The sequence below is a fragment of the Diceros bicornis genome, chromosome 35 (genome assembly GCF_020826845.1).
Source record: "Diceros bicornis minor isolate mBicDic1 chromosome 35, mDicBic1.mat.cur, whole genome shotgun sequence".
Taxonomy (NCBI): domain Eukaryota; kingdom Metazoa; phylum Chordata; class Mammalia; order Perissodactyla; family Rhinocerotidae; genus Diceros; species Diceros bicornis.
This window is the reverse complement of record NC_080774.1, coordinates 18313590-18332036: the sequence shown is the minus strand read 5'-3', so window position 1 is coordinate 18332036 and position 18447 is coordinate 18313590. Positions and strand designations below refer to the sequence as shown.

The following is an 18447-nucleotide window of genomic DNA, read 5'->3' as shown; positions in this document are numbered from 1 at the left end:
TGGGGCAAGAATTAGTATGCTCATTTTATAGAAGAGGAGACTGAGGCTCAGAGAGGTTCTTTGGGAGCTTTCCCAGACAGTCCCCCCATTTGTCTCTGTGTACTCACTTGGGAAAAGTTCTCTTGTGGTGGTCTTTCAGTCCTGTGACATTACTCTGCCAAGAAAAGGGAAAGACCCTGAGAGTTTTGGTGCAGGTAACTCTTACAAGGCAGGTGTGGGGTATTAGATCCCCTGGCCCCTACCAGAATACCAGCAGATCTTAAAGGATTTGCCGGGTGTGAGAGGGGGCCAAACTGGGGAGACTTGCTGGTCACTCCTTTCATTCGAGCTTGACAACTTCCCCCACCGACCTCAGTCACCTGCGGTGCGTGGGTCTATCCATCTGCCCATCCACTCAGCCCCTCTCCATGCACTGCCTTTCCATCCTTCCCTCCCCAGTCCCAATCAGCCATCTATTCATCCAGCCAACCAGGGTTTCCTGAGCAAGTTCCCAAAGGAATGGGTATAAAGACTCATTCTCAGGGTTCCTGAATGCCAAACCGTTGTCACATACTTTTGGCTTGATGCTCCTCTTTTGTTTTCTCAGCAATAACTCAAGTGTTTTTCTATTTGGGGCAGGGGGAGACATTTCAATTTTATGCACTTACTATTTCGTATATCTCCCAATTTCAAATGTGCACATTTAAAATGTGCCTAAAACCGGCCACATTTGTATGAGGGGTCCTGCTTGGCACTGTACTTCAGAACTGCCGTGGAGACCCTGACTTGTTCCCCTGGAGTTCCTGATGCACTTTCAGAAATGAGACTCTAAAATCAAAATTCTAACCCGACTTAAGCCATCAGTTGGTGCTCAAAGTGTGTGCATGGATTTATCATTCATTCGGCACAACTCTTTCTGAGCACCTACTATGTACCAAGCACCAAGCTGGGCAACAAGGGTCCAGAAATGGATGATAATTGGTCCATGTCCCCAGGGGTCTCTGAGTCAGCCAGGTGGTACCAGTGAACCGGCTGTTTCCTGTGTTACTACCGGTGGAGGCCTGTTCTCACTGGCTGACTTGCTGGGAGGGGCTCAGCAGAGAGCTGGGAGGGAGTGGGCTGTGGAGTTGTGAAAGCACTTGGCCCTTGTGGCCAATGGAGGGCCTGAGAAGGGGAAGTGGCCACTTGTCAGGTCTAGAAGGACCCTTATACCCCAGGACCCTTATACCCCGCCATGCCCTCCTGCCTGGGGATGTGGGACTTTAATCCTCTGAGGATGCCAGGAGGGCTTTTGCAACGTTTTTGGTGATGCCATCTGCCGATTCCTAATTTCAGAATTTGTCCTGAGGGCATGTGTGAGCCAACAATCTCAGGACTCTGACCCTTTTGTTGATGCTTTTTAAAAATTCTCTTAAGGACTTACCATGTGCAAGAGATGAGTAAGAAATAGACCCTGTCCCCAGAAGTTCCTGCCTCACCATCTAGAAGCAGGAGGGAGGGAGGGAGTAGGAATAGGAGCTAAGATGAGTGGTTCTCATGGGAGGGCAGTTTTGTTCCCCAGCGGCATTTCTCAACGTCTGGAGATATTTTTGGTTGTCACAACTAAGGGGAGTGTGCTACTGGGATCTAGTGGGTAGAGGCCAGGGATGCTTCTCAACGTCCTACAATGCACAGGACAGCCCCCGCAAAGAATCTTCCAGCCCCAAATGTCAACAGTGCTGTGACTGAGAAACCTTGGAGTAAGAGCAAGGCTTGGGCATCAGAAAGTTGGGGTGCTGCCATGCACGTGTGTGTCCTTGTGTGTGCTTGTCTCTGCCTTCAGTTCTTTTGAGATACACCTAGGAGTGAAAGTACTGGGTTATACAGCAATTCTGTGATCAGCTTTCTGAGGAACCACCAAACTGTTTTCCACAGCAGCTGAATCATTTTACATTCCTGCCAGTAACATACTGGGGTTCCAGTTTCTCCACATCCTCGCCAACACTTGCTATTTTCTTTCTTTCCCCTTCCTTCCTTCCTTCCTTCTTTCCTTCCTTCTTTCCTTTCTTCTTTCCTTCCTTCCTTCTTTCCTTCCTTCCTTCCTCCCTCCCTCTCTCCCTCCCTCCTTCCTCCTTCCCTCCCTCCCTCCCTCCTTCCCGCCTTCCTTCCCTCCCTCCCTCCTTCCTGCCTTCCTTCCCTCTTTCCCTCCTTCTCTCCCTCCCTCCCTCCTCCCTCCTTCCCTCCCTCTCTCCTTCCCTCCCTCTGTCCCTCCCTCCCTCCTTCCTTGTTCCCTCCCTCCCTCCTTCCTTCCTTCCCTCCCTCCTCCCTCCTCCCTCCTCCCTCCTTCTCTCCCTCCCTCCCTCCCTCCCTCCCTCCCTCCTTCCTTCCTTCCTTCCTTCCTTCCTTCCTTCCTTCCTTCCTTCCTTCCTTCCTTCCTTCCTTCCCTCCCTCCCTCCCTCCCTCCCTCTCTCTTTGATTATAGCCATCTTAGTGGGTGTGAAGTGGTACCTTGTAGTTTTGATTTCATTTCCATGATGACTAAGGAGGCATCTTTTCATGAGCTGGTAGCAATTTGTGTATCTTCTTTGGAGAAACCTCTATTCAAGTACTTTGCTCATTTTAAAATCAGGTTGTTTGCCTTTTTGTTGTTGAGTTGGAAGACTTCTGTATATACTCTGGATACTAAACCTGTATCAGATATGTGATTTGCAAATATTTTCTCCCATTCTGTAGGCTGCCTTTTCACTTTCTTGATAATGCCCTTTGGTGCACAAAAAAATTTTAATTTTGAAGACCAATCTATTTTTTCTTTTGTTGCTCATGCTTTTGGTGTCATGTCTAAGAATCTATTGCTGATACCAACGTCATGAAGATTTACCTCTGTGCTTTCTTTTAAGAGTTTTATGGTTTTAGCTCTTATATTTAGGTTATTGATCCATTTTGAGTTAATTTTTTGTATATAATATGAGTTAGGAGTCCAACTTCATTCTTTTGCATGTGGAAATCAGTTGTCCCAGAACATATGTTAAAGAGACGATTCTTTCCCCATTGAATGGTCTTGATACCTTTGTCAAAAATCAATTGGCCATAGATGTGTGGGTTTATTTTTGGACTCTCAATTCTATTCCACTGGTCTGTATGTCTATCTTTATGCCAGTACCACTCTGTTTTGACTATCGTTTTGTAGTAAGTTTTGAAATTGGGAAGCATGAGTTCTCCAACTTTGTTCTTTTTTAAGGTTGTTTTGGCTGTTTGGGGCCCTTGCAGTTCCGTATGAATCTGTATGTCACTTTGGGTAGTATGGCCATTTTAACAACGTAGTCATGCATCACTTAACGACGGGGATACATTCTGAGAAACGCATCATTAGGTGATTTTGTCATTGTGTGAACATCAGTGTACTTACACAAACCCAGATGGTATAGCCTACTACACACCTAGGCTGTATAATACTAATCTTATGGGACCACTTTCATATATGCGGTCCGTTGATGACGGAAACGTTGTTAAGTGGTATGTGACTGTAGTAAGTCTTTCAATCCATGAGCGTGGAATGTCTTTCCATTTATTCAGGTCTTCTTTAATTTCTTTCAACAATGTTTTGTAGTTTTCAGTGCACAAGTCTTTCACCTCCTTGGTTAAATTTATACCTAGGCATTTTATTCTTATAAAAGATGGTATTGTAAATGGAATTGTTTTCTTAATTTCCTTTTCAGATTGTTTATTGCTGGTGTATAGAAACACAACTGCTTTTTGCATGTTGATCTTGTATCCTACAATTTGCTTAATTTGTTTATTACCGCTGGTAGGTGTTTTGTGGGTGTGGATTCTTTGGGATTTTCTGTATATAGGATCATGTCATCTGTGAAAAGAGATGATTTTATGTCTTCCTTTCCAATTTGGATGCCTTTTATTTCTTTTTCTTGTCTAATTGCTCTGTCTAGGACTTTCAGTACAATGTTGAATAGCAGGGGTGCAAGTGGGCACCCTTGCCTTATTCCTGATCTTAGAGGGAAAGCATTCAGTCTTTCACTATTGAGTGTACATTAGCTGTGGGTTTTTCATACATGTGCATTATTATGTTGAAGTTTCTTTCTATTCCTAATTTTCTGAATTTTTTTCTCATTAAAGGCTGTTGGATTTTGTCAAATGCTTTTTCTGTGTCCATTGAGATGATCATGTGGTTTCTTCCTTTGTTCTATTGATGTGGTTTGTTACTTTGATTGCTATTGAACCACCCTTGACTGACTTTTCTTTGAAAAGAAACTTGAGGACCTTAAAAGAAAAACTTTCTGACTCTGTGTATTACCTAGAAAATACCCTTGACAACATTTCAGCAAATTCTGTTGCCCAAAGTGTACAAGAAGTACGTGGATCCTGTAGTTCTGGGAAATCTTGAGAACTTTTCCACTTCTCTTAAGAACACTGTGTTGCAATCAAAAAAGAAAAAGCCTTTTAGATACTAAATTGATATGCTTGAGCTCTGTGATCTTGCTTTTTTAATGCTTCTGGCATATAATTGTGGCAAAATTGGTTCAGAAATTTCAACATGTTCAAGTTGCATTTTTATTTGTTTGGTTTTTAACATTTCCTTCAAATAACAATGATCTACTCATTAATAGGGCAGAGTTAGTGTAGTGAGAAGAGGCGTGGGTTAGAAATCAGAATATCTGAATTCATTTGTTTGACAAAATGAATTTTTGTCCATTGTTAAGCTCTCACTCTATATCAGGCACTGTTCTAGACCCTGTAACAGAACAGACTCTCCTTGGTGTTGTTGAGCCTTCATCCTATTGTGAGCATACCCTACATCAGGTGTACTAGCGCTGTGAAGAAAAGAAGGCAAGGTGCCCATCCTCCTTCCAGGACATGATGATGATTATGGTAATAATACAATGATGATGATGATAGTGATGAAGATGATGTTGCCAGAAGCAACAATCCCCTTATATCTACAAATTGGAATATAGTGAGGAGTGTTTTTTTTTTTTTTTTTCAGATACCAGCTTTAGTATATTCACAGAGTTGTGCAACCATCGCCACCAAAAATGTCCTAAATCAATTTTAGGACATTTTCATCACTGCAAACAGAAACCTTGTACCCTTTAGCCATCACCCCTATCCCACTTGCCCTAGGCAACCACTAGTCTTTCTAGCTCTATGAATTTGCCTCTTCTGAGCATATCATACATATGGAATCATACAATACGTGGTCTTTTGTGACTGGCTTCTTTCACTTAGCATAATGTTTTCAAGATCCATCCATGTTGTAGTGTGTGTCAGTGTTTCATTCCTTTTTATGGCTGAATAATATTCCATTGTATGGATAGACCATGTTTTGTTTATCCATTCATTTGTTGATGGACATTTGTGTTGTTCCTACTTTTTGGATATTATGATTTATAACAGAGTCCTTTATCATACATGATCTCATTTAGTTCTCTCTCACATGCATGTTTATGATTTATGGTGAGCATTTGTTAGTGTACCTAAATTAGAGGTAAGAAACTGAGATCCAGAGGGGCAGAGGAACGTGCCCAAGACCACAGAGCATGTTATGGGAAGAGCTGGAAGAGAACCCCTTCTCCACTCTCTGTCCTGTGCTCCTCCCCTCCGGCTCTCTCAGCTGAATACACAGAACCCCAACTGCCTCTTGCTTCACCAGCTCCTTTAAGAGAGACATAACTCGATTATGTAGACCTAAAACGTCTCTCCTTTTCTCCTTACAGATTTTCTGAATGACCCTGCTTCTTTTCCTATCTTGTCTGATTTTCTCCTGTCTGACCTTTTCCTGGTTGAAAATCTGGGGGAAAATGATGGACTCCAAGCTGGTCACCAAGAGTAAATCGGAAGCGAGCTTCATCCCAAGCCAGGAGCCCTTTCCAGCCTCAGACAGCTCAGGGGAGCCACCAGAGGAGAATGGCGACAGCAGCTCTCTGCCAAAGACTTCTAACCAGGCTGAGCCAGCCTCCCACAAAGGTCCGAAAGATGTCTGTCAGCAAAGCATGTCCCAGCCACCCTCACACCAGAATCCCCCAAGAAACCCCCTTTCCTCTAATGACACCTCCCCAGCCAATGGGACAGGGACTGAAGGACTGGAGGCCCCAGATACCAACGGCCTGTCCTCGCCAGCCAGGCCCCAGGGCCAGCAAGCCAGAACCCTCTCCAAGGAAGAGGAGAAGCAGGCACACATCAAGAGGCAGCTAATGACCAACTTCATCCTGGGCTCCTTTGATGACAACTCCTCTGATGAGGACCCTGGCACTGGCTTGTTCCGAGAGTCTTCCCGGAAGGGCAGCCGGGCCAGCCTGGGCGCCCTGTCCCTGGAGGCTGCTCTGAATGCAGGCGAGCCTGAGACCCTCATCCCTATTATAAGGTAATGTATCCTTTGTCCTCACAACCAGGAGGTGCAGAGTTAGGATGGGGTCTGCATCCTTCCCTGCTCAGTCAAGCCATCAGCTGATGCCAACACTTTGAGGACAGCTATGTGAAAAGAAGATATAAGCTTTCCTCCTTCCTTCTCTCCTTTCAAAATAGTTTATTGAGCATCTATTGCATGTACAGGGCCTCATGCCAGGAAACTGGCTTTCCAGAAGATCTCAGCCTACTTGGGGAAGATGACCTTGTCTGTAACTAGTTATAATTTAAGGCTGGCAAGAGCCTTGAGGGTGATGGGAGGCTGGAGGGAGGGACAGTTTCCCTGCTTCCTGAAGGGACATTCATGCATTCATTCGACAGGTAACTAACAACTCAAAAACACACCTTCTCCCAGTGATGCCTTAAAATCAGAAACTCAAATGCTATAACCACACTCATCAATTTGATGGTTGGAAATAAACACCTAAAGGTCCATTACAGGTGGGACCATCCCAGGGGTGCAGCTGGTGGCTTTGTTTGTTTTTTTGTTATCAAGCTTTGCCACTTCTACTCCCAACTTACAAGTGGAATATGGTAGTTCCAGGTAGAAAACTTGGGAAATATAGGAGAGCAGAGAGTAGAAAAGAGCCACCAACCGCAACTTTGCCAGTCAGAGAGAACCTCTGCTCTGTTCTAGAGTTCCTTCCTTCCTTTAGTGGTTTTCTTCCCTGGGATTGGAATCTTATTGGCTGCTCTTTTAAGCACCTCTTGTACTCACTCTCCCAAAATGAGAAACACTTGGACGAGGATATGGGTTCTTGCATAAGCACCATGTTCCCAGTGAGCGTATTTTTAACCCTGGTTACCAGAAGTAGGAAATAGAGAAAAAAGAAAATGCAAGTATTCCGTTTACTGATGGTCTTCTGAGGAAGACTATTTTGAGTTCCTGGAAGGGTTAAAGGAAGAGAAGGCTTCAGGGTCTGGTACAAAGAGCACAGTCTTTGGAGTTGGAACCCAGAGTTGGGTTCAGTGTGGGCTCTGCCACCGGGTACTGTGTGACCTTGGGCGTGGTATCTCACCTGTCCCAGCTTCAGGCCCTCATCTGCAAAATGTTGAAAGGATTAAATGCGATAATGTTTGTAAAGTATGCACAGAGTTTGGTACACAGGAGGTGCTTAATACGCAGTAGACTCCTCCCCAGCTCTTTTCCTGAGCCTGTCTTCTGCCCACCAGCACCCACTTCACCCAGCACTTGAATTTACCCAGAGCTGTCCCACCCCGCTTCTGCCTACAGTTTATATAAATTACCCACTTATCCCTTATAACAACAGTACAAGGCTGGTGGTGGATCCCCATTTTGCAGATGAGTAAACTGAGGCTCAGAGAGGTGAAGTACTTATCCCAAGATCACAGAGCTAGCAAGTGGCAGAGCCAAGTTTCAAGGTCAGGTCTGTCGGACTGCAGAACCCAGGTTCTACCGTGCCACTGTGTGCTCTCCCCTCCAAACCCCTTTCTTTCCCTCAGTGTGGCAATTTCAGTAGAGATTAGGGAAAAGCAGTTTATTAAACCAATTCCCCCAAATTGACAAACATCAGAGATTATGTTAGAAGTGGTTGTCCAACGGGGGGTTGCTAAGTGGGATCGGAGTAGGAGGGATGGTGAGATACATTTATCGCAATAGCTACAGCAGGAAACAAGACAGATAGTCCTGCCAGGGAGAGGGGAAATGTACAGATAAACAGGTAAACTGAGAAGATAGTTTCCACATGTGTCCAATGCCAGGAAGGAAACAGGGTATAGGAGGGGGAATACCTGAGGGGATCTATTTTAGAAAGATGTGGTCAGGTCAGGAAAGAGCTCTTGGAAGAGGCAACTTTCAGGCTAGACCAGAACAGGCCAACAGAACCTTCTGCCCTAATGGAATATCATAGAATGGAATGTTCTAGAACTGTGCAGTCCAACATAGTAACCACTAGTCACATGTGACTATTGAAATTGAAATGTGGCTAGTGGGACTGAAGAACTGAATTTTTAATTTATATTTTAATTAATTTAAGTTTAAATAGCCTCGTGTGGCTGGTGGCTATTGTATTGGACAGTGCACATGCAGCCCTAATGGATAAGAAGGAACCGACCATGTGAATTATTTCTACTGGTGCTAATTAAGAACCTATCAAATAGTAGCATTATTACTATTGCTATTCTTTCCTAAGTCTTGGATTCCCAGAAAGTTGTGAGGGTTAAATGAACTAATATTTCTAAGGTACTTAGCAAGAGGATGAAGCAGTCAATAAATGGTAGGTTAAAATATGGAGTGGGGGCAAGTCTCCTGACTTTCTACTCTCTGTCTTCCACCACTATTTTGAGGGGTCTTTGCTCATTTGTGCTTAAACTACAGCTTTTCTGAGCTGGCGAATTTATCAAGGCAAAAGATACTTAGCCAAGGGCCCATCTCTGCATGGCTGTGAGCCAAAATATTAAGTGAATTTTTTGCCCTTGTATCTTCACTGCATAGAAACTTAGCATTGTAGATAAATCATTTATGCTTGCCTTGTCCCAGCAAAGGGCTGGGAGGAGGGTCAGGGAGATCTTGGTTTTTATAAACTGGAGGCATCCAACATTGAGATGAAGGCGCCTTGTGGGGTGGGGGGAGATGCCAAGGGCCACGATGGGGCGCAGGGAGGACCGATGTGCTGTGTGACCTTGGGTAGGTCCCTTACCCTCTCTGAGCCTCCGATTCCTCATCTATAGCATATGGGCACTGGACTAGCCCCCTGAGGTGTGACCCCTGGTCACAAAGCTATAGGCACCCAGTTCTTTTTGTCCCCAGTGGATGTGCTTTTCAGAGTTGGGAATTTAGAATTTTAGCACCCAGGGTCAGCTGGGGTACTTCTGCTGATGCCTCCCAAGGTACTGGCATTTCCATGAGGAACATTTCTAGCCCCAACCGAGTCCCCGAATCAGGGGCCTCCAGTGGAGGAGACCCTCATGTGTTCGTTGTTTCTAATGAGCTGGAATGAGAGTCCCACGTGGAAGCATCTTCAGGGAGTCGGGGCTTAGACATTGTCCTAGTGCCATTGCCCTAGTGCCATTGCCCCTCATGGTTGGCTGGATGAAAAATTATGTCAAAACCTGTGCGTTCGAGCCTGTTGGAAACAACCATATCGAAATGAGGCTAAGCATTCTTTTCTTCTGTTGTAGAGTGTCGGCTTTGGTGTTTTGGCATCTTTGGGACTCTCAGTAGCCTGGTGTTTGGCAGTCCCCTGTTGACCCTTTTGCTCACACCCAAGGGTAGGGCCTTGGGCCAAATCTGTGAAGGGATGTTCAGGGGGACCCTCTACCCTTCCAAAAAAACTCCTGCAGAGTGTGGCTTTGTGGAGGGCTACTGCTGCGCTGCTTCTCTTCTACGGGTGGTAATGCCTTTTCCTGGGGGCCCACAGGTCGAAATCTCAGGCCACTTTGTGGTGTGAGTCACAGAGAGCGGGTGGGCAGGCTGGCATGCTGCCTGCAACCAGCCAGAAATCAGGAAATGCAGCCTGACATAGAAGGCAAATGTGGTGACACAGTCCCTGTTAGAATCCAGGAAGCTCCTTTCCTTATTATTTTCTTTCCTGATAAGCCGCCAAATAGCTGCACTCTCCGGCAAATCTCTTCACCTGTTGAGGCCCAGTTTCTGCAAGATGGAAGCAGGGAGCAGGGTTTGGGGCTGGACCTGCCAGCCCTAGTCTAACGCCTTCCCCATTTCGAAGACAGAAAACTCAGACCTGGGGTGTGTATTCCAGGGCTCTGCGCTCACGTGGAAACCACAGCAAAGAAGTGAGGTGTGTCTGTGGGTCTTCCCTGCCCCATGCAGTTTCCTCAGGGAGCCACTTGGCTTCTGTGCTGCCCTGAAGGTCACCTTGTGGCCCACGCTAGCCTCTTCCTGCCAGGCCACCAGTTGGGAGACTGGCTAGGCATAGATGGAAAATGCACGTGTTCAAGTTTTTGCTTTGGGAGGAAACTTTTTTGAAGCAGTCTTCAAAGGGGCCTTTTTCTTCCTGCCGTGCCCTCCTCATCCCAGAATACTCGCATCCCCATTCTGAGCCTTTGCACTGGCTGTTGCCTCTGAACTGAAACGCTCCCTTTCCCCTCAGGTCCCTAGACCTCCCACCAGGGTCACACAGGGCCTTGTGTGCTTGCTTTAGTGCTCTGTTATCGCCCTCTTGAGATTCTTAATAACTTTTGGACAAGGGGCTCCACATTCTCATTTTGCACTGGGCCCTGTAAATTCTGTAGCCAGTCCTGCCTCCACATCCAGCTCTTTGCCCATCAAAGTCACCCTCCCTGAGGGCCTTCCCTGTCTGCTTCCCACCTGCAAACACGTGCCCACAGTTTCTTGATCAATCACTGCGATGTGTTGTTTTCACAACCCTTAATCACTCCTTGAGGTTATGTCTTTAATTTCCTTTTTCGTTTACCTGGTTGTCACCTGTCTCTCACACTGGACAGCAAACTCCATGAAAACAGGGCCATCTTTATGGGGTCTCTGCTTTTCCCCACTGCCTAGCCTAGTGCAGGTTCACAGCAGACTTTAAATAAACATTTGCCAAATGCCTGAATGAAATGAGCAACCCAAGCTTGCCCAAGACAGAATTCTGCATTCCCACGGCATGGAAAACGCTTGATAATGAGTCTGGGAATGGATGAATGACTGCATGGATGGATGAATGAATGAATGGGTGAAGGAATGAATGGAAGGATGAATAAATGGATGGATGAATGGAGGAATAGGAGTTTTGTTGTTGCTCTTTACCAGCAATTGCATTTTTGTTTTCATAAAATTCCTTTTGCATAAATCTTCTGACTTTGTAGACTAGTTCTGGGGTTAAACTCTAATTCTGACTTTTTCTTCTGCCTTTAATATGCAGTATCACTCCCCCCACCTCCCCGTCCATTTCCGCACCTGACAAGGGCTAAGATTTTAGATCCAATGACTTTGTGCTGTTTGTTCAAGCCTCCCCTCCTGTCTCTTCCCTTTTGGGTTCAACTCAGGCCAGGGGCTGGGACTTGGCCTTTCATTGGACTTGGAAACAGTCCTGAGGGTTGGAATCTCACGCAACCCTTAGAAACAGAGCTGATGAGGACATTACGTGATGTGACAAACAGTTGCTCACACATGATGAAATGAAGGTTACAGGGTGATCCCGTTTTGTTTAAGAAGCACAGTGAGGTTGGTACACAGTGGGCCTGGGCTAAGATAGCTGGTTCAAAGCCGCCTCTTACTAGCTTGTTACCCCAATAGTTCTACCCCCGGGGTGCATGTGTGCGTTGAATGGGATGCTACAGGTTCAGGATCGCGCAACTGCAGCCCTGAAATTTAAAGTTATGAAACTGAAGTTCATAAGCTGGTGGTGAACTCATTTAGCAGCAAACCCTCCTTGAATAGGTATGAAGTTATTTGTAGTCTTTATTTATCCCATTTTGTGTGACTGTTCATGCCTCCTGCTGCTGGAATATTAACATGGTAATGTGTAACATAAAGCTTTATCTTCCTAAAAAAAAAATTCCCAAATTCCAGAGCACACTGGGCCCTGGGAGTTTCGGATAAGGGATTGTGGACAGGTGTATGAAATGTGCTTAGAACATTTCCTGGCACACAGTAAGCACAAAAAATGCTTGTGCTTAATAAATGTGTGTGTGTGGCTGGAGAGATTGTAAGGAGCGTCTCCAAATTGTTAATAATCATTGTCTTTACGTGGTACCTTTATAAGTAATTTAAATTTTCTTCTGTTTTCTAACTTTCTGCTATAAATATCATTATGACAAGTTTCAACAATGTTCAATAATAAAACATTATAAATAAAATATTGGGGGAAAAGTGTACCAGTCGTCTCACTTCCTAGGTTAGAAGCTGAGACCCAGAGAGCTTCAGGGGTCTGTGAGGTCTCCAGCAAGATGATCATAGGCCCAGACGCAATTCGAACCCGGGCCCTCAGCAGATGCAGATCAGAAAGTGGTCTGCAAACTCCCAGTGTTGATGCTGCTGCCTAACGTGGGCTGCCACGAAGGCACCTCCATCCTCCTCCCAGCTTGTTCTTCCCATTAGGGGGAAGCGTCAGGAGTAGGGGCAATTTATCGGGCAACCATTCAGCTGTGTGACCTTGGGGATGTCACCTACCTTCTCGGGGGCTGGACTGGATGGTCCGAGGTCTTTTGTGGCTCTAGCAGTCTTTGCTTTTGTTTCTTTGTGTGTGGAGGGGTGGGTGGGCACCTGGGAGACAGGGGAAGAGAGCAGGGCAAAATTGGGAAAAGTTTGTTACTTTATAACCATTTTCTCCTTGGCAGATTACCACAAAAAGTCTGGGTTTAGAGAAGCCTAAAGACAATCTAAGAGATGAAACAGTCAAGTAGAGAGGCTAGGGTTGTTCCCAGCCATTCACTTGCTGGAAAGCGTTGACTGCAGCCCTGCTGAGTGCCAGGCCCTGCGCTTGGCACTATGGCTGCATAGATGGTGAGATCCGGCCCCTGTCCTCAAGGAGGCCAGGGAAGGGGCCCAAGAGGCCACGAGCCCAGAGCATTTCCCATCACAGGTGGAGAGAGTGGTGGAGTGGTTAGAGCACTCACAGGAGGCTGACTGAGGGCTGGCCTGCTGACTCCTCCCCTTAGCTGTCATGTGACCCGGGGCCGAGCTGTTACCTCTGTGCCTCAGCGTCCTCTCAAACGAGGCCACAGTGGCACCTACCTCACAGGGCTGGAGTCAGGCTTAGTTGAGTTACTGTGAACACAGCACTTAAAGCAAATGCAAAGCACAGTGTCATAGTAAGGGCCCAGGACCCGCAGTCAGACAGGTCTGGGTTCAAATCTCAGACCAGTCCCATGACCTCTTTGAGCTACAATTTCCTTCTCTGTCAAAGGAGGATAATACTAGTGTCTGCCTCGGGAGCATGTTGAGATCAGGAGAGAGGAAGGGCCGGGAGTGGATGGCCCCGAGGCTGTCTCGGTTGCCATCCACTGAATGCGCTCTCCCCAAAGTTCTTGCCTGTGGCCACAGCTATTCCCCAGCCCCGCCTGGCATACACCTCTAAGGTATAGCAACTTGTGTCCAGAGAGGAGGAAGAGAGATGGAAGAGGCGGGAGACATGTCCCTGATAAAGGATAAACTACAAATCAGCACACAGTGCTGGGTCTGTCCCCTGCCTGTCCCGGTATGCTCACTTCCTCATTGGGAGTGTTGCGTTTAAGAGCGGCTTAGCAACACAGACCTCGGATCCCGGGAAGGCGGGTGAGGGTCTATGGGGTCTGGGCAGCCCTGCAGGGAGTGAATGCACACCAGGAAAGCACGGTGACACCTGGGGCCTTGCATCTTTCTCCCTGTCCCAAATAGCGGTCTGGGTGGGCTTGCAGTGGGCGCCTCCCCAGCTCCTTCCTGTACATGGCCTCTACCCGCACCTCTTCTCATCTGCTCCGAGGAGTGAGCAGGTCATGAAACTTTAAATTGTCTATACCTATTTTTATTTATCACTAAATGGAATGCCATGGGTCTTTCTATAATGTTTTAATTTATTTATTCATTTATCAATTTAGGAAGGGGCTGGCAGAAATTCCATTTTCAAATCTCTTTAGCTCCTAGGATGTTTTCCGGGAGCTTGAGATAAAGGGGGTCCCTGTCTCTGCACTGTTCCATTTGTGGAAGGTTCGGGGAAGGTTGGCTGTTATATTAATACAGGGTACAGAGTGACTAAACATTCTTACTTTCCCCTCTGCTTTAAGCATCAGTATCCTGTTTTAGAAAAATCATTCACTTCTGCACTCTACTTAATGTAACATTTCCCTCATCATATATTGAAAGGGAGTATTTTATTTTTCTTTCAATGAAAGCACATTATATGTGGATGATTTTACAGATGAGGAAGTGGAGAGAGAAAGGAGGGGTTTGTTCAAGGTCATACAGCAGGGAGGGACAGGCCCGAGGCCACTCATTGCTCAGGTCTCTCCACCGTGCTGCTGGTCACTACTGCACGTGCATTTCCTTGCGGATTTTGTGTGCTGTGTTATCAGTGACCTGGGCTTTCCCTCTGCAATACCAACAAGTTAAATTTAGCCTCTGATAAGTCTGAGCAGAAGGGCTTATAGCACGAGACTGCAACTATAGCCAAGTTTGGACTGTTTTTTCAAAAATCACAACTATCGATGTTTGTATAAAGGTGATGTTGTACATAGGAGTGTATATTATTATTTTCTTCTTATCTTCTATTCCCTAAGAATGCAGGCAGAGAAAAATCCAAGTCATGATCACTCTGATGACATCCGAAGCCCAGACATCTCAGTAAAATCCGTTTCTTGAGAGCCCTGGGTGAACGCAGGATCACGCAGATCACGCAGTATTAGGATATCTTTACGGCTGATAGCAGAGAGGTGAAAATATCCACACAGTGCCCCGTAGGTAGAGAATGAAACCCTGGAGGTATGCAAGTAAACTGGTGAGAGTTCTCCCCCGAGTGATCCTAACTGACTTTGGGTAGGGTAGGGGTGTTTTGAAATACCTTCATTTCCTGATTTTAATTGTTTTCCCTATTTTGAGGTGGTTACATTTAAATTTGGGCAATGAATACTTTTTGGTTTTGGTTTGAAACTTAAAAAACAAAACAAAAAAACTGGCCTAAGGTGGGTTTCTTTTTTGGAGGGAGTGAAGACAAGGTGATGAAGAACCTTCTAGAGACTCTGAAGAACTGAGAATTTTGTCCACTTGTTTTATTTTTTTTTAAACCTATTGTTGAAACACTATTTAATATATGGTTAGAGCACAGCTAACCAGTGCCCTCAGGCCGGGCTGCTTATACAACTCCAGGGGCAGGTCATTGCTCACACTGTGTCCCCGTGGATGGCGCCCTCTGGAGGTGTGGCCCTGGCTGTGCCCTTTGAAGGGAATTCATTTGCAAGCATTTACATTATTTGTTGTTTGCTACGAAGAGAAGCTACATTTATTATTATTGCAATGTTTTCTAGGCGGTGTTTGGATCCTTTTTGTTTATTATAACTACTTGGAGAAGCATTTTATTCCATTCATTCATTCTAAGTGGAATCAGTTTGCCCAGGGTTCAAGTCACCAGCTCTGTCACCTTGGGAAACATATCATCTCTGAACATCTCTGGGTCATGGTTTTTCTTTTTTTTTTGTGAGGAAGATTGGCCCTGAGCTAACATCCATGCCCATCTTCCTCTACTTTATATGCGACGCTGCCACAGCATGGCTTGACAAGCGGTGCGTCTGTCTGCGCCTGGGATCTGAACCCGTGAATCCCGGGCCTCTGAAGCAGAACACAGGAACTTAACTGCTAGGCCACTGGGCAGGCCCCTGGGTCATGTTTTTAATCTATATTATGGGAATAAAAACAATAGGATTGCTCCGAGGATTAAATAAGACAAAGGCACAAAAGAGCACTCGGTAAATGTTGGTTTTACCGGAAAGAGGTAAAACCATTTATGGTCACAGGGCGGCTGGGGTCTTCCCCGTCTGGAAGGCACACACTTTACTAGGGGACCCAGGTGGTTCACAGTGTGTGCTAGAAGCTCATTGCTGGGAGGCGGGGGCGTGGCGCAAACGTGGCCCTGGGAGTACAGGTGAAAGAATAAGCAAAAACAAGAACTTGGAAGCCAGCAGTTGACTACGGGGGCTTTTACCAGGCACCATGGTGACATCTGACTCACGTGTTAATAACCCATATTTTCCACCACTTCCCTATTGTGTGTGTATTCAAGCACATTAACTGGGAGTTTTCTGCAGCTGCCAGTAAGTAGGGGGCTGGTGTCCGAGAACTCTTCTACTCGTCAAGGGAGCTGGGGAGGAAAGGAGCCGAGAGGTTTAAGTCGCGGGCACTCCCTCCCGGGCCCAAGGTCAGCGCGGCTCCATGATTGGCGGGTCCGGGGGGCGGGACCTGGTCCGGGAGTAGCGGGGTCGGGTCTTGAGCGGGGAGGGGAGGCGGGGCCCTGTGAGGGGGCGGGACCCTCGTAGGGGGCGGGGCCGGGGGCGCGACCGCCCGGGACTCTTGCGCGCTGGGCGCATTTCGCGATGGAGGAAGCGCAGCGCCGAGTTGGGCCCTGCAGGCTGTGGCACAACCCGGTCCGAGGCTCCCTAGGCCCGCGCCTCTACCTCGCGGTCACGGTCTGGCTGCCCCACTGGGCCCCGGGACCAGTGTCCGCTTCAGGGGTTGGGAGGCGCATGCTCTGCATCCCAGCTGGACCCCGGTGGGACTGGCCGGCCGGGCGGTCAACATGAGTCCTGCCAAGTGCAGGCTCTGTTTCCCTGATCGCAACGTAAAGTAAGTAAGCCTGCAATTTTAATGGCCGTTGAGTTCTCTTTCACAAACTTAATGCAGCACTACGCCCCCTCCGCTCTCCGTGAAGACAAGCTGTGTGTCTCTGAGCACGACCCCCTCTTCCCCGCCCCCACCCGAAGACATGCGGGCTTCCGTTTGGCGGCTGGGGAGGTGGAGCCCGCCTTGCAGACGCTCGCTGGCCTTGGTGGTTGAAGAGGAGGCAGGATTTGGCAGTGATGTTGATTGCAGCGGGGACCTCAGGAGCACAGGCGCCTCAAGGTTGCCCTGTTGGCGGGGGCTCTGCTTTCCCCCTCTTGGTCCACTTAGCCTGGATAGCGGTGATGGTGGCAGAAGGCAGGTCTTTGTGAAGCCTAGGGATTGTGAAGTCGGGGCGAATCAACGTGCACCTGAGCAGACATCACATGTAAGGTTATTTTCTGAGCAGGTTAGTGTATGCATTTCTGTGCCGAGCGCTTCTTAGCCCTACCTGCTTGATTTCGTTTCTTTTCTTGTCATTTTATTGCATTTTTAAAAGTTACCAAAATGATGCTATGTTTGTTGTTGAAAATTCGGAACATTATAGATAAGCAAAAAGGAGGAACAAAAATTACCCACAGCCCGCCCCCCCCCCCCGCATATGATCTTAGTTAACAGTTGCTGTATATCCTTGCAGCCTTTTTTTCTTGATGCAGATATATTTTAATTTATGATCTTGAATCATACAGAACGTATTGTGTTGTGATTTGCTTTTTCACTGGACGTGAAGTTTTCTACCATTGTACTCAGCGAACAGGCCCGCACCCTGTTTTTGCATGGCCTGTAAACAAAAAATGGTTTTTAACTTTTAAATAGTTGAAAAACATCAAAAGAAGAATACTGTTTGGTGACAAGTGAACATTACGTGTAGTTCAAATTTCAGCGTCCACAAATAAAGTTTTATTGGAGCACGGTTATGCTCCTTGTTTACGAGTCGTCTGTAGCTGTTTTCCCACTTCAAGGCAGAGTTAAGTAGTTGGACAAACCGTCTGGGCCATAAAAACCTAAAGTATTTACTATATGGTCCTTTATACAAAACATTTGCCAATCTTTGATTACAACATGCTTTTTACTGGGTCTGTAGTGTTCCTTTAAGCGGATGCACCTTCAAATGTGTAACCAATCCCCTATAAATTTGGGTATTGGGGCTGTTTTTCTTTTTTTTGCTATTAGAACCAGCACAGTGAGGTGTTGTAGCTAAGTCTCTGCCTCCATCCTTTGTTCTTTTCTCAGGATACGTTCACCTGGTCCATCAGTGTTCCCTGTACATTTCCCATGTGTAAGGCCTGTGTCTGGGAGGAGGAAGGGACACAAAAATGTTCCGGGAACATGACCTTGGCCCTCTAGGAACTCTTAACGCAGTGGGGGAGCTGGATGTTTTCTCTGTAATGCAAATTCAAGGTCCTGGCGTGCAGCCGTGAGAACTGCTCCCACACATGGGGTGCTATCAGGATGCCAGGCTGAACGCTCTGTAGGTGTGATCTCATGCCAGGTTTGCAGCGCCACCATGGGGCACTCGGGGTGCTATCATCCCCATTTTACCGACGAGGAGACAGGCCCTGAGTGCTGGTGAGAGCATAACTGGGATTCACACTCTGGCTGTCGCCCAAAGGGCTCTCTAGGCAGCAGGTTCACAACCTGCTCGAATAGACTCCTTCAAAAATAAGAGGCCTTTCCTGACGTTGGCCTAGTCAGGAGACTAAAGGGTTTAGCTGGTGACTGGTGACTGTGGCTCGTGAGCATGCGGGGGGGGGGGGTGAGGACTCTTGGAGCCAGAAGGGCCTCAGTGCTGGTTTAGTTCC

At 46.8% G+C, this 18447-nt stretch overlaps 1 protein-coding gene across 2 annotated transcripts in view; it reads left to right on the top strand.

The window, feature by feature from the left end:
* ACACB (acetyl-CoA carboxylase beta) overlaps positions 1 to 18447 on the top strand; it is a 98820-nt gene that overhangs the window by 1008 nt on the left and 79365 nt on the right. The window contains exon 2 of one of the 2 annotated variants that reach the window (XM_058531634.1): positions 5688 to 6334. In XM_058531634.1, coding sequence (XP_058387617.1) covers positions 5697 to 6334 — 638 coding nt within the window. In that variant the 5' untranslated portion in view covers positions 5688 to 5696. Of the gene's footprint in view, positions 1 to 5687; positions 6335 to 16365; positions 16613 to 18447 lie in introns of those variants that run through there. The other variant, XM_058531635.1, reaches the window with a different exon arrangement.